The following is a 15,734-nucleotide window of genomic DNA, read 5'->3' on the forward strand; positions in this document are numbered from 1 at the left end:
CGCGGCGATAGGGCTTCGACCGCCAAACTTGTGAGTTGAGGTTTGGTTGAGGGTATTTTAGGGCATTGAATTAGACGAAGTCTTCGAGTGAAAATAATCAAGTCATGGTGGTTGCAATCGCCAAAGTCGCGAATGCCCCTCTGAGCGATGATCCCGGGAATGATGGATGGATGAGGCGGTGGCTCTCACCCCTTGGCTGTGGCGCTCGGTCTAGCAGGCGCGCCGGAAGACGCGCTATCACGACGCTTGACCTGCCCAACTCCATTTTTCGGTCTTCGATGCTGACGCAGATGCTTGCTTTTGGAAGAACAACTAGAGACTTGGAATCGCATCTACAACACTACTGTATTATGCAGGGGCTTCTGACAGCTGTCACCACGTGTCGAGGGCGCGCCCGCTGGCGTAGCTCACAATATCACGTGACCTCGGGATGCACTTTGATTCCTTTGCATCAAGAACACTGCACGCATGCAAAGCGATTACAACGTTCCACCGACTAGTTAAGATAACTCCTATAGATCTGCAATCACTCTTCGGCCTGAAATTGGACGCCTTGCGTCCTACTCGGCGTCTCTCTCCGCGTTCAATTTCCCTACCACCGGAGTTCCTCCGCCATCCACAACTTCATCACCCAGCACGCCACCACCAAGTCGCGTTTCTTCCCATCCTTCTCAATTTCATCCGTCATCTCCAACAAATGGTCCTTCCCATCCACTTCGACTTTCGTTTTCATACCCGAAAGACATGTATCCGCGGCATCATTCCCAATCTCTTCCCGTGCAACAACCACCCCCTCAGCATCCTCCCACACACCCTTCTTAACGCAGTACAAAAGATGTTTCTCGGGCTCACATACACCTCTGTAATCGCAAACATGATGCCGAGCTTTGCATTTGGTAACATGCCAGATACGCGTCCATTGGCCGCCCCACAATGACTCCCCAGACGTCATCTGGATGCTTCCGGGAAGTGTTCCAGCTTTCTTGCCGCGCATCTCGAACTCATCTATGCTATATAACGTTTCCTCGTTACTGTAGGGGGTCGGTTGGTCGCGTGCCGTATGTGTGGTTGGTACTGAATATGATCGCGTCTCGCGTGCGTGTACTGCGCGGATACCCAACTTAGATACCGATCCGTCGCGGTCGCGATCGCGTTGCAATTGGTATCGCGGGACGTTGTGTGTCTTTGTGGCATATATGAAAGAGCCCTCTAGTCTGAAGGTCTGCGCTTCTCCGATGGGCACAAGGTCGAGTATCGTCTTTTTCGCTTCTCGTTGGTCCTGGACTTTCGATCGCGATTCCTCTTTGTATTCTGGAAACGTATGTGCTTTAGCGAGCGGGCGACGAGCTGTAACGTTGGCGCTTAGCAGCTTCGTCTCTGGTGCTGTGGCCGGGCTGCTGCTTGGACGACTTGACACCGACCACATGCTGGATGGAGAAATGGCCTCGTCGAAGAGTGCGTTTTCACCATTGGCAACCGCTCCTGTTAGAACGTCGAATGGGTTCATCTCTTTCGCATACGTCTTGAATGTGAAAGAAGGGTCAACGAGTGGGATTAGTTCGTCTTCAGCAGATGCTGTAAACTCAAATAGGCGGCTGAACATCGTTGCGGCTTTTTTCCATGAGATCAGATCATGGGTAGACTGCTAAGCATAGGACTGAGGGTCTATATATCTGTCCGCAATGTCTCTGAGTGTTCTACGTCGTTGATGTATCAGCCACGATGGGCGTCTAGGTTAGACGTTGTGGGCATCTCGATACACCAGCATGCGCTGTATAAGTCGATCGCGCAAGGACAAGCTGCAGAGTCATCTGGCAGTATTCAAGCGATTGGACTGGAAAGGCCGTCGTGTGTGGGCGAGGCGCGTTGAGCTCTCAGTAAGCATGTGAATAAGCGCAGATCGCAGGTCGACTACGCGCGGCTACTCGCATACGCATCACAAAGCACTTCGAAGCGAGACATGAACGCAAGGCGCGTAGCGAATGAATTTATTATTGCAGCAGTCTCGCATATAACTACTCTCCTTTTGTATACAGCGAGCGAAAGCAGCGTACGTAGCCAGATATCCTCCTAGCCACACGGCTCAAACCTACAATGGCTGCCCATCCTCACCCAAAATGGGAGCAAAGAAGTTGAACTTGCCAAAAGGATCATACTCCTTCTTCAGCTTCCGCAGCTTCTCCAACCTCCACGGCTCATATCCGTATAGCTGCTCCGTTGTCTCATCACCCCTCGCATAGTTGATGTAAGACTCATACGGCTTGTTCGTCCCGTTAATCATCGTATCACGGATCTTACCCGCATAGTCCCACGCGAGTGCATCAAGACTAGCGTTCTTGTCGTAGGTCATGAAGGGTGAGAAGAGGAGCTGACCATCGCGATCGGGGTATGCGGTGCTGTCGCTAGGGATCTCGCCGACGCGGTTGGTGGAGTAGCTCTCGAGGAGGACAGCGGAGTTGCGGAACTCGGCTGGGAAGGTGGCCATGATTTCAATGACTTCGCGTAGGGAAGGTGCGTCGTATGTATCTGCTGAGACGGGGACGAGGGAGCGGGTGTAGCCCTTGGTACAGGAGGGGCCGTCGCTGTCGGCGCCGGTGAATGTGCTCACGCCGGCAAGGTCGGTTATGCCCGACTCGGTGTTGATGGGGGATAGTGCGACGAAGGGGTCGGTGTATTGGGCTGGAACGGTGTCGGCACCTTGGTAAATAACCCAGATGATAACGATGGGCTGGTGATGTTAGTAACAGGGTAGTTTTGGAGCAAGGGGCGTAGACTTACGTTCACTGGGTCCACCTCGGGATCGAAAGAGAAGACGACGTAATGTTCCAAGCTCACCGACCTGTTGGCAGCTGTCATCCAGGTATTCGCGACTGCTACAACGTCTTCCATCTTGTCGTGCGTGAAGAAGTAGCCGCTGACAGCCCATCCATCCACAACTGGCTTCTTGTCATAGATCTTAATCTCAGCCTGGGTCACTAGACCAAAGTTGTGGCCAGCGCCACGTATCGCCCAGAACAGGTCTGGGCTGCTCTCATTGACAGTGATGGCGGTACCGTTGGCTAGGACCATACGCGCGGAAACGAGCTGATCGGATGCTAGGCCGTAACGTCCTTGATTCCAGCCATGGCCTCCTCCGAGTATAGGGGAGACGTAGCCGACGCAGGCACAAGCCGTGGTCATTGTTTGCTTGTCATGGAGCCCTAGGAAGTCAATGACGTCGCCGTTGAGGATACCGCCCTCAATCAAAGCAGTGTCGCCATCGTCGACGATGAAGATATTGTTCATACCCCGCATGAAGATTCCGACGGCGTTTGTGATGTTGTTGAGGTATGTTGTCGTCGCATGAGCGCCCGAGATGGCGTGGAAGGGCTTATCGTTGGCATTGGCATAGAGGATCTGGCTTAAGGTTAGCTAACGCAAGGTTTACCATAGTAGAGGTTTGCTCACAGTCTCCTGAACATCTTCTTCCGTCGCAACCTTTACAATCATATCGTAGTGCGGAGTCTGCCCGGCGCCCCATCGTACAGTGGCATTGGCGAATTCTTCTGAGCCTGGCAAGTAGACCTCCGCAAGCTGACTCAACGAAGACTTGAAAAGCTTGAAAGATGAATCAGACATGTTTAAAGAAGCCTGGGCGGTAACCACCCAGGCCGCTAGGGCGGTCGCTGTCGAAAGAGTGTTGCGCAACATTGTTGTGATTCGATCCGATGGACAACAGATGGAGTACGGAATTCCATACTGTGGACTTTGATCTTATAGGACTCCGGATACTGGTGAACTACCGTGAAAATGCGTGAATTGCGCGCCTCACCCACTTGTCGCCATTGTTAGTTCAAGGAGCGCCCTTCGTCTTTCCCGCTTCTCCACCAATTCCAACATTGTGGAACAAAGGAAATGTAGTTCGCTAGTATCCTCGTTACCGACACAATGGGTCCGGCGTGAGTCGAAGGCAAAGGGTCAGTTCGATAGGGTAATCGTGAAAGCCATCACTTCTTCTGGGCAGGTACCGTGGTGAACTGATTGGCAGGCATGCGTGACGCTTACTACGAGATTTTCGGAAGATTCATTGAACTGCCAAGTTCGGCCGAAAAACAAATTGATAGAACAGAACGAATATAGAAGGTATTGCCTACCGGTGTTGGAGGTTGCGCATCGGATAATAATGCGCGCTAGCTCGAGACGCGCGTTAGAAGCAAGCGCGTACACATGCTGGTAGGGCCCTGAGAGACGCGCCCCTTGATGTACCTGTGGCGATTCGTGGCTCCAGCGTCGCCGCGGAGAGAAGTGTACGGCACAGGTCCACGAGCTTTACCTGGTGAGCAAGCTTGCTGGGAAGCCCTGGAAATAACCCCTAGATACGTGATTTAGTATGTAGTGACATACGAATTCGTATTAGCATTGGGGGGGTGGGGTGAGGCCACGAGCCGGCCGACGTTGATGTGTGGTCGGCCTGGAGTGGATGGGATGAAGACGGGGAGATGGCGCCAGGCGCTGCTGCCTTTGGCGGGGGCAAGCTGCGCCGCCCCACTCCGTGATTGCAACATCCCAGACAGTACCTGCTGGCTACAAGTCGTGTCTCATACATGCACACAAATCTTAACAAGTAAGTAGCTGGTATGTAGCTGACCAGAAAATGCACAATTCTACGTTGATTTTTCAAGACTGCGACACGAATTCTAGCCACCGCTGGGGCCACTGCGACTGAGTCGACTGCGTCATGCGAGCGGTCCAGCGCAAAAGAACTGCTTGTTGCGGTCGATTGCTATCCCCAAGAGGCTCATACATGTGCAAAGCCGGCGTAGAATGAGGCTGCGGAAGTAGATGGCTTGGTGAGCCTACGTGGCGTGGCGCCCCTCAGCCGGAGGGGCGTGTGCATGGAAGGGCAACACAGCTGATGCATCACCGCCCCAGGTAGTATATATCCACTTCCTGTTTACTTCTTCGCACTTTGCGTTTCGTTCTTTCACTATACTCTTCTCCTTAATACGGTAACACATTATCATCCCAGAATGCCATCGCATCCATACATTAACGAGTTCTTGTTCGATCGAGATGCCTCAAAGCCCAACTTACACACTGCTGATGTACCCGGACCAGAGGGTTACTCCGACATGCAACCTGAACAACGGGACGCTAACTGGCTTTTGGAATTTCTCGAACCATGGAGCCGGACTGCGAACGATGAAGTGATACCAGGACGAACCGCCGGTAACGTCGGGTCACTCGACGATTGCCTGAGAACAAGCGATCAAGCTCAAAGGTCGTATGTATCTCCGAGCTGCTATTTTTTTGTTGTAACATACTGACACACATGGGTGGGGGCACGTCGCATCAAAGACGTTGAACCTCTACTGCAACGAAATAATCCTTTTGTCTTTCCTTCGTCTTTTATATGTTTCCTGCCTCTATGGCTATACTATGTATCATTATCAGGACTGTAAGGTATTTGCTAATTGGCACAGCAGAGCACGTGAAGTACCACCAATCGATGGGCTATGGAACTGTTTCTTGTGTCTTTCCTCTGTTGCCGTTGCGAACCTGTATTGCGCCTAGCGTGTTTTTCCCAATTTGGCATCTAAGCTCAGTCTCGGTCGTGCCCCCATCTAGGTCATACAGGTCGTACATCCCGTGGCATCATACTGTTGCTCACGGCGAGGACCTCTTCGAAGACTCTGTCTTACGGCTTGGTGGGGCCGTCACAGACGTCAACTATGGACGTGAACCTCTACGTTCGTCCTTCAACATCTTGGGGTCAGACGAACACACCCCTTATGGGACCGCACAGATTCCAGATGTTTGCAATCTCCAGAACATCGAAGCGGGTGGAAACGTGGCGCCGGTCGTGCTAGAAGTCGCGGATTTGGATCGAGGAGCCCTGTCTTCCGGATCTAACCAAATGATAGGAAAGTGGAATTATGCAAGCCACACGGAAACGCGTAACAGCACGACGCCTACCGGAAACGCTGGCGACATTCCTTTCCGCGTCGAGACTAAGAAAGTCTACATCTGCACACATACCGGCTGTAACAAGAAGTACTCACGCATGCCGGACCTCCGACGCCACTACCGAGGATTCCATCTGGACGACCGTAGGTTTCAATGCCGCGCCCTGGGTTGTGAACGAGCAATTCGCGGCTTTCCGCGGAAGGACAAGAGAGATGTGCATGAGAAGAAGATGCATATCGACATTGGGGACGGTATCTTGTTGTGAAGGAAGAGATGGGGTGACACGCTCGGGAGAGGCCTATTGAAGCGGAAGACGATTCCGCTGTAAGAGCTGCGAACACTTGCGTCATATGTCGCACATTCTGGGGCGCCACGTGGGAAACGCGCACGAGGAAGTTTCGGGTTACGGCGCAGTCTTGCCATGTCTTGTTTACTACGTGGCGTTCATGCTGTCTAAGCGATCCTGCACAGCTCAAATCGAAAGCATTATCTACTTTTAGCGAGCCAATACATGCTAATCAGCTGGCTAACTTACCTGATTCCTGTCTGCGCGCTTCTCCTTCCGGACGTGTGATCACCCGTTCGGTCTTCCTGCGTATCACCCATGTCCGACTCCCGGCGCATCGGTGATTCGCATGACTCGACCTATCTCTGCCTCCGACTTATACCAGCGCATCGTCATTTAAAATTCGCAGTCTGCCTCGCATTGATTGAGATCAGCTCTCGAACTACACTGATCGTGACTATTGGCAGTAGTCGCGAAATTAGCTTTCGGCAATGCGAACTTCCCCGGCGGTACTGCGGACGCACCCTCATGGCCGCAGTCAGGCGGATACGGGCCGCCACGACACCATACTGATTGGGGAAACTCTTACAGCTTTACTTGCCCCGACGAAGTAACCCTTGCTGAAGAGCACATGGTTCAGGGATGCAGGGCAAAACTTTCGTGGCACAGTCCAGGTGTGCTCTGTTTGCGCGTACTCCTTATGCTGACCGCTGTGTTACCTTGTTCTCTTGCTCTGTCAAGTTTCACCTACCTTCCTGCATTCATTCATCTTGACCACGTCCGCGGGACCGAATTACCAACTCTCGCCAAAAGGAATCATGTCAAGAATTGCTTGTGCCTGGGCGGAGTTAGGCGAGGATGCAAACGATGCCTATCACTGGTACGAAACCACGCATATACCCGACGCCCTGGTGAAGATCAGGTCCACCGCCAGACATGCAGAGCAAGTGGAAGACAGTCCTTTCCAGGAAGTACCTGGGATTGATGGCAGGTTCATGACCATTTATGATCTACCGAAACAACCAAGCGCGCAAGACCTGGATGCGCGGATATGCCCTGCGCTGGACAAACTTCCGAGTGAGGCGAAGGTAGACACACGGTTCTACACAGAGCATAAGAACTGGTTTGGGGAAGAGTGGCGCGGAGGTATGTCATCCTCAAGATCATGATACAAGGGTGCACCATGGAAGCTAACACCCTGCATCAGATCCCCGCGATGTCCAAATGTGGGTCGTGGTTCTTTGGCAGCCCGCCCCGGAGGTTCACGACGAATTCGTAAAGTGGTTCGGAGAAGAGTTTACGCCCGGTATGCTCGAGAGTCCTGGACTACTTCGCACGCGCATCTTCAAGCTCGAGCACGCTTCGCTCATCCAGGACGAGAAGTACAAACAAGTAGACAAGGCGTCAGTGTACCAGTACATGACGTTTTGGGAGTTCGATAGCGAGGAGCTGCCATGGGAGATCTTGGTATATCTGGGGTCTTCAGAGAGGTGGAGGCATTATGTGGAGGGTGGGCTTCTGGTACGTCGCATGTCTCCAGTCAGATGAGAGTGTTGATAGCTAACAAAGTCGTAGTCATGGCAGGTCGGACAATTTCTGGTAAATAACATCTATCCCGACATCGAGGACGCGGACTCCCCGGCCGTCATGGGGGCGAAGATCATCGTAACCCCGGTCGCACAGGAGACGTGAACGTTGTCGACACCGAAACTGATGCTAAGTAGGAATATCAGGATTTGGACGACGACATCAGCCAACATAGCGGAAGTGATCAGTTGGATGGAGGAAATGACGCAATACCCGTAATGAACAGCGGATATGATGACTTGATCGAGGACGTGGATTAATTGGATTGGCTACTATTTTGCCTTCGGTAAACGGCGTTTAATAATACCCCAATTGTTGTTTTCCATTCAGAGTTCCTGTTTCAGACACTCACATTGATGGCCGGGCTGACCGTCATATGCCATACCGCGCTGCTGTATCATTTCCGTATCATGTCGCCTTTCCGGGCGTATATGGTGGGGTACCCGGGGTGACACTTGAAAGGTACCGATCAGATGGTACACCGGCCTGAGCATGAACTAGTCCAGGTATACCTGAAGTGACTTGTTGTAGGGGTTGTTCTGGAAGAAACCGTGGCATTGTTGCCCGTGTGGCGCCGTGTGTTGACAACGCTGTTCTTGAAGGACTGATGAGAGCCGGTGCTCGCGATCTTGTAAGAATCTCATGTTCATCATGGTTGAATACAGTGTGTCCGAGATCTAATGCAGGTGGATTTCGAGACAGGCTGTTTGCGTCGGGGTTTTGCTGTTTTTTGCCTAGCGAAGGATCGCGTGCGAGCTGGGATGCGGACTCATGCACGTCTGGCGCAATATGATCGTCTGCCCGACCCGCTCGCAGCCGTCTCTGCGTTTCGACTCGAGAGCTTGTCCCGAAGACTAAGTCGGAGGACTCCTGTGGCGTCAGCCCGGGTTGCCTGAAAGGGCTTCCAGGCGCTTCTGATATCCCGAATGCGTTCTGCTCTCCGTCGGGTGACACATGAGCTTCCAATTTGGATGTATCTTCTTCGGGTTTGATGACAAGCTTGATGGTATTGTTCGCTGTGGCTGTTCGAGATCTTCTTGAAGAAAGTACCGGTGCTGATTCCAGAGATGGTCTGTTTGATCGATGCTCTGGGATCGGCAGCGCGCCTAAGCAATGATGGTCTCGACGGCTTCGCACGCGTTCTTCGGCTGGCGAAGTCGGCTCACCAAAGCGGCCTGCTTCTTTTCGTATGTGGATTTGTGAGCCGTCACGGGGATTGACATCACGCGTCCTGCTGCGTGAGCCATTATGCGACTTGCAGAATATATGCTTCCCATTATCCCCAAATCTGAGATGCCTGGGCACGTCCCTCACTTCGTCCGAGCTTGCACTCAAGAGTCTGGCTCGTGACGGCGCAATTCGTTTGCCTTCAGAACGACTACCAAAGTCTTCATCGTGAGCCTTGACAGCCAGCTTCTTAGCTTTCGGACGCCTTTTCCTCGCGGCATCTGCTATCGGCGGAGATCGATGCGTCTTCTGTCTCGGGCTACGACCCTTGGTGTAGCGCATGGTGCGTTGAATGCCAGCGAAACTCTGCCGCTCGTCGTCGTCGAGATCGACGCCTTCCACATTCGTATATAGCCTGACTTTACGTCCACCCTTGCCTGTACGCTCGCCGCTGACTCGGTAAACGCATGTTCGTCCCTTTCTTCCACTTTGATGTTTCTTGCGCGCGCAGACGTATCGTGGAGCTGCGGTCTCGGCGTGGTCGCTTGTCGTGATCTGAGGTGAGAGCAAGGATTTGACCAGCCCTCTTAATCCGCAACTCGGAAGCAAGACGATGTCCATTGCGATAGGCCGTAGGCCAGAGGTAACGATAGGGTTGACGGCGGGCCGATCGCCGTAAATGTGGTCTCGAATGTGTAGACATCGCGTGCCACAGTTCCCGAGTAGGCGGTGGGGTCGCAGTTGCTTTGAAGCTCTGGGGCAGTTATTGTCGAAAGGATCTATATGAGTAAGGGCACTACGCAGGAGGCGTGACTGCTGCTTCCTGAAAGTGAAATCATATTCGTAGGTTCCTGTACACCATTGTCATCTTGAGACGGTTGTTTCTTACTCGCCCATGCATCTTGAGACTTTGCAGATGCTTCCATCGCAATGAAGATTTCTGATAGACTGCTAAGGTCGCATTGCGACTGGTAAGCAGGTACCTCAGCTTCGTAGAGACCAAGGTGCCTGCTGTTAATGATGCAACTGCGTTGGAAGATGCCATTGGAAGAACTGTTAATGATGATCAAGTGAAGCACATGCTACGCACGGAACTGTCAGCGCTTCACCATATCCAGAGTTGTAATTCGGACTCCGGAGCGCATTAACGGCAGTTTGGAGAGATATGCTAGTGGTATCGGTGGTGAGGTTGGGGTGAACAGGAGGGCGTTCTACGTCATCGAGATCGCAAACCCCTGATGGGCCCCGCTCACCGAATGACTAAGCCAGTCTTAGCCTATTCTGGATGGCAAGCTCTCCTTCCCTGAGAACAGTGACAGCCGTCGACACTTTTCATTCCCGGACGCAACTACGACTTCAACCACTCCGAGCAGATACTCGTTTTGCTTCCATGCATCTTGGCGATCAACTCCTTATTTTTGAGACACCTCAACCTCCTCCAGAGTTCCGTTAGGAACGCGTGTCGCAACACCTGTGGACCAGGATACACATCGCGCCGACCGTCGCATCACGTCTTAGGCACTATTGAACATCACCTTTCATTACTGATGTAACGTCAAAGATGAATCTAGCTAAACATAGGCTGTATCGCTATATAATGTCGAAATACGAGCCGATTGCGACTATCGCCTTCAAGCTCTTCCATTGTAAGCCAATAGGTTTGGTGCGCCTGCTACATCTGTGAGGCGATTTGGCTAAATTACGGGTTACGAAGTCAGTCAACGTCTCCCATGCAGTTGGTGCAGAGTCACTTACAGTAGCCAATGACAAGACTCTTGCCCTCGCGGCCGGACCGATTGATTGCCCTTCGAGACCGCGCAGATAAGACACTATGCCAGCCACAAATGGTGCAGACGCCGAGGTACCACTCGCTGTCATTGTAGCTGTATCTGATGTGTGCCAGGTAGACGTGATATCACCACCTGGAGCCCAGATGTCTACGGCCGACCCGTAATTCGATGTCGACGATCGAGCATCATTCGATTGAACGCTTCCTACGCACAGAGCATTGGCAGCACGAGCCGGTGAGACATTTGCGGCCGGCTGATTTTCGTTTCCTGCAGCGACGACAGGCAATATACCTCGGTTCGCCAGTGCGTTAACAGCGTTATCCATGGATGAGGAGGCTGGCCCACCGAGCGATAAGTTCACCACGGCTGAACCCAGTCGGCTCTTCGTAACGATATCGTTTGTCACCCAGTTCAAGCCGGCCAGCACGCTGGAGCCAGCTGCGACGTTATCATCGCCTATTACCTTGACCGCAATGAGAGTCGTGTTCTTGGCAACGCCGTAGGTCTTCGAACCAATCACACCAGCTACGTGGGTGCCATGGCCAGTGACGTCGGCATTGTTGGTGTTGGCTGCGTTGTATCCCCAGGAAGCGCGGCCTTCGAACTCGACATGGGTCGTTCGAATACCACTATCTAATACATACGAGTAGGTGCCGCTGCCAGCTGTCGAATCGTATATATAACTGGTGGCTCCTCTGGTCCTGGAGGATACGCTTGCAAGACCCCACGGTGCATTGGTTTCTGGTAGTTGTCAGCGGCATGCTCTCCCTTCATACAAGGAAAACCCCGAACAGGGCTGCAAACTGCATCAGGTCAAAAACACGCAAAGTGGGTGACCTAACGTCGACGTAGGCTCCAGGGTGTAATATACGTACGCGTTACGAGAGCCGTAGGATACATTAGGAAGTCCTTTTCGACGAGGAACACATCATCCAATGTCTCCAATTCGGCAACAACCGCTGGATCAAATGCCCCGGCATAGCCCTTGAAGTCTCCGAAGTTGTACTCCTTATCGATCCCTGCATTCAGGTCGACGTCGTCTCGTCGTCCGAGATGGCGAGCTACTATACTGCGGACCTTCTCGCGGTGAGCGGTAAATGTTGCGACGTCCACGTCCGGCTTCAGCTGTACGATGTATCGGCCCGCGATCGAATCCTCGGTTGAGCGAGTTTGAAGAGGTGCCGCATGAGCAAGAAACGATGTCGCAGCTACGGCAAGAGAAACAGCACGGATGAAGAACCGCATCTTGAAAGACAGAAAGAGGGGTAGTAATTCCTGGAAGATGAGATCGATGGAGATAGTTCAGGACTTATCGCAACGCTATCGCATACTTATAGCGGCCCAGAATACCAAGCTCGACTTGCTCCATCGCGCACCCTCAATCCAGGCTACTACCGGCGGAAGAATCGAAAGCCCATATACCCTCAAAACATATCCAATAACGACAACTTGAGAAGCAAGATGCCTGGCCCCCAGGCGCTTGCGGATGTCGCCCGGCTGACGTGCGCAGAGACTATCCTCGTATGTACTCCACATAGTCCACTGAGAACTGATCCATCTGCCCGCTCCTGCCTCTTCTTCGCGCGATCCGATAGTTCATGCAGATGTCCTGCGATGCAATGCAGGGGCCGAATGCCCTGCGCTGCACGTGCGTGGCGAGGCAGACTGGGCGTGGTTTGTTGTCACGGTCTTGAGAGCTTCAGATCTCTGGTGATCCGCCTGAACAGAACTGCGATGTCACATCAAGATAATCTCGACAGCAACAATGTGCGTTGTCGTTGACTGTGACACAATGAGAGAGCCGCTTCGTGATCGCGTTCCGGCCACGTGCCGCCCGCGGTGGGGCAATGTCTCAACTGCGCCGCAATTCATCACCGACTAGACTTGATCTCCGGAACTACTGTGCCTCATACACATTTTGCTGCACGCACTCCGAGACCGGGAAAGCTCAAGTAGACTGGCGATACGACGTGGCGAAATGCTGCCGCCTGCGTCCACCTCTACCTGCCGGGTACTTCACTAATCACGGCCGCTCTTCGGGGAAGAGGTATTACTCGTTGCATTATCATATGTACCGGCTATTAAAACGATCCTACTATCCAGTAAAGTCTCATTCTGCATTCCGAGGCTTGCTCGAACCCGACTCGCGTAACCACTTTGGCCAAGCAACTCTCTTCCAGCAATTTACTCCTCCGGGTCGCGACCTCCACGCTTCTTCATCTCCTCAAGATATTCCTCCTCGGTCTCGAGATCAAATGGCAAAGGCCTGGTAATGGGATGGATCGAAGCACCGTGGTCTTCGAGTTGCTTGAGACGCTTCATCGTGGCGGGTTTGGTGCGATTGACGCTGTAAAGCTTGACGCGGCTACAGTAATGTTAGCCTTCTGCTATCGAGAATGCGAGATCACTCAGACGTTAGATACTTACTGGCATGAGGATGTCACGTGAAGATCCCAGTTCCATGCACTTCGCACGAAGGTAGGTTGCGTCTGCGTATAAGGTCAGCAAATGTTGTCCGGTAGTCACAGCGAGCCTTTGCCACGCCACATCGAGACAATCACGACGTAAGATGTGCGAGACCTTCGCAACGGGAGTCGAAGTTTGCTTACATTCAAAGCGTCATCCCAGCAACGGACGCAGAACTCACTGAGCAACGTTAGCATTTGTCGCAGCATTACCGACGACAGTAGACTTACAGCCATCCCTCAGCATCGACTGGAACATCGACCCACCACGTGCGCCAGGCATGGTAGTATTTCTTGCTCAAGTTCTCGTATGGCACCTCATACCAAACACCGCCACCATCGTTGCTGACTTCGACTCGTTCCGGCCAGCCACTTCCACTATATGCCCACCCAGTCATACGAATCTTGCCGTCGTGTACAATGACGTCTTTGTCGACAGGCGTCATGATAGCACTCGCAACAGGCATCGTCTGGATACTGAAACCGTTGCTGTATGTGACGTTTTGCTTGCCGTTCTGCGGGGTATAGTAGAGATACTCCTTCATTTGAACGGGAGCCAGAGACGGCTGGTCGATGACGTTGATGCGAGTGAGCCATTTGCAGCTTCTGGCGCCGATGTAGCCCATTACGACAGTACGGAGTGGGAAGCCATGGATGGCTGGTAGTGGCTCTCCGTTCATCTCCCACGCCAGCATGACCTCGTTGATCTTTACCTTGCGAGTCGGTACTGATACAGCGTAGTTGTATACGTGACCCTTCTTGAAGTAGGTGTCGGCGCCAAAGAACTCGACGTGCTTTCCTTCCGGCTTCAGTCCGCAGTACTTGAGCACCTTCTTGAGACTGACGCCCACGTAACGGGCCGTGCCAATGGCGCCTTCTCCCCACGGCGCGTTGATGAGTTCGTCTCCGTCTCCCGGATAGTCGTGGATCTGCTCGATACGGCGCGTACCACTACACTGAAGAGTAACGCAGGTCTCCATGCGTGGGAAGATGCTCTCGTCCTGTAGTTCCTTCAACGTGATCTTCTTCGGCTTGTCGACGAGACCTTCGACTTCAAAAAAGTATTTCTCCGGGTCGATCTCAGGTATACCACCGTGGTTTCTCACAAAGTGGTCTTTGTTGTTGGTTATCTCGGTTTCGACAAGGCGCTTGCGCTCTGGCTCTCCGTTGTAAGGGAATTGCAGTACATGGACCATGTCCTCGCTCTTCTCTTTCTTGACGTGTTCCCAAGAGTCGGCCGGCATATCCTTCAGCGTCTTGCCCATCGCGTAGTGATAGTGTTTCCATCGTACACCCTCAAGCACCGGGTTGGTATCGGGCAGCGGTTTCAGCTGGAATTCGGGAGGTACAGGGAAGTCGTATTTCGCCAGGATTTCCGCCGCCTGCTTCTTCTTTTCTGGGTATCGCTCCCACTCGATGTATCCTTTCCATCCTTCTCGCTCTTCTGGGAAATTCGGCTCTTCGGCTGTCAAGAGCTCGAAAGGCTTTGCGTTGGGTTCAGCGGGCGCCATGGTCGGGGTGTGGAGTTGGGGAAGTTTGATCTAGCATGAGGCTCGGGATGCATCCCCCTACAAATGCGCGCGACTGTCGCATTGTGGAGTGGACGCGCCAGCCCATGTGCGTTATGTCATGACCTCAAGGTGACTGATACTTAATCATGGGCTATACTGATCTGCCATAACGTGTACTGCAGGCAACCCCTGTACATCATCGTGCCAGCACGTGGTCTACCTGGATCCACGAATCAAAATGCCGCAAGCTCCGCAAAAACGTTAGGAAGAGATACACCACTGCGTCATCATGATGAACGTTGAAGAGCTGCCACACATCCTGGGATGGTACCACGCGCCTAGAACCAATAATCACTAAGTCCGAAATCCGAGCATGGGCAGGGCAAATGCCGGAGAAAAGATGGAAACGGTGCGACCCGCATGCGATTGATGAGTAAGAATGCTAAAGTCTTGAGAATGCTTCTTATTAGTAGTCATTGCTTACAGACATGCTTGGCGTAGTACTCGTGAACCAGACCAGTTCAAGTCGGTGATGCGGAGGTGATGACATGCAGGCCGCATACGATAAGTTCGAAGAGGCTCGCTTGTGTCGCCGACAATTTTCGGGAGGGCCAGCGCGAATTTTCATCCCAGGGGTCAGGCATACTGCAGACAAAACCGGAAAGCAGCGCGACGACCATCGTTGTTGCAGAGCAAGGGATGGCCAAAGTTGGCATGCACGCATGGAAATGCGCGGCAGTTGCTTCACAGGTTCTGCACGTGTCGCCTCGGCAAGTTGCATGGCGCGCTAACCTGAAATGGCTTGGCCCGCTGAGGCCTGCCGTCATCTCACCGCAGAACACCACGATCTCAGCATCTAAACATCCGTCAGTCTCCACACGTTTGCATTCGATATGGCTGATTAACAAAGAAGCCGCAACAACGTCTCTCGAGATACCAGCGTAGATCACCAAGATGACAATCAGCTTTCGCAATGGCGGAC

The 15,734-nt window shown here is 52.8% G+C and overlaps 4 protein-coding genes across 4 annotated transcripts; 1 reads left to right on the top strand and 3 right to left on the bottom strand.

Annotated features, from left to right (window-relative positions):
- Window positions 1-2,089: 2,089 nt before the first annotated feature.
- On the bottom strand, window positions 2,090-3,690 carry J4E87_009656 (uncharacterized protein; the record flags this gene model as incomplete). The annotated part of the gene is made up of 3 exons (XM_049381230.1): window positions 2,090-2,728; window positions 2,779-3,396; window positions 3,448-3,690. The coding sequence occupies 3 exons, from the start codon at window positions 3,688-3,690 to the stop codon at window positions 2,090-2,092; spliced, it is 1,500 nt and encodes a 499-aa protein (XP_049229080.1).
- Window positions 3,691-7,050: 3,360 nt separating this feature from the next.
- J4E87_009657 (uncharacterized protein) lies at window positions 7,051-7,924 on the top strand (the record flags this gene model as incomplete). Its single annotated transcript, XM_049381231.1, has 3 exons — window positions 7,051-7,378; window positions 7,440-7,753; window positions 7,808-7,924. 3 exons carry the CDS (start codon window positions 7,051-7,053, stop codon window positions 7,922-7,924), a joined length of 759 nt encoding a protein of 252 aa, XP_049229081.1.
- Window positions 7,925-10,733: 2,809 nt separating this feature from the next.
- J4E87_009658 (uncharacterized protein) lies at window positions 10,734-12,021 on the bottom strand (the record flags this gene model as incomplete). Its single annotated transcript, XM_049381232.1, has 3 exons — window positions 10,734-10,857; window positions 10,989-11,517; window positions 11,652-12,021. The coding sequence occupies 3 exons, from the start codon at window positions 12,019-12,021 to the stop codon at window positions 10,734-10,736; spliced, it is 1,023 nt and encodes a 340-aa protein (XP_049229082.1).
- Window positions 12,022-12,960: 939 nt separating this feature from the next.
- On the bottom strand, window positions 12,961-14,752 carry J4E87_009659 (uncharacterized protein; the record flags this gene model as incomplete). The annotated part of the gene is made up of 4 exons (XM_049381233.1): window positions 12,961-13,141; window positions 13,204-13,265; window positions 13,386-13,422; window positions 13,473-14,752. 4 exons carry the CDS (start codon window positions 14,750-14,752, stop codon window positions 12,961-12,963), a joined length of 1,560 nt encoding a protein of 519 aa, XP_049229083.1.
- Window positions 14,753-15,734: the final 982 nt, after the last annotated feature.

This window comes from Alternaria ethzedia, assembly GCF_023757985.1.
Source record: "Alternaria ethzedia strain BMP 0044 chromosome Unknown scaffold_37, whole genome shotgun sequence".
NCBI classification, from domain to species: Eukaryota; Fungi; Ascomycota; class Dothideomycetes; order Pleosporales; family Pleosporaceae; genus Alternaria; species Alternaria ethzedia.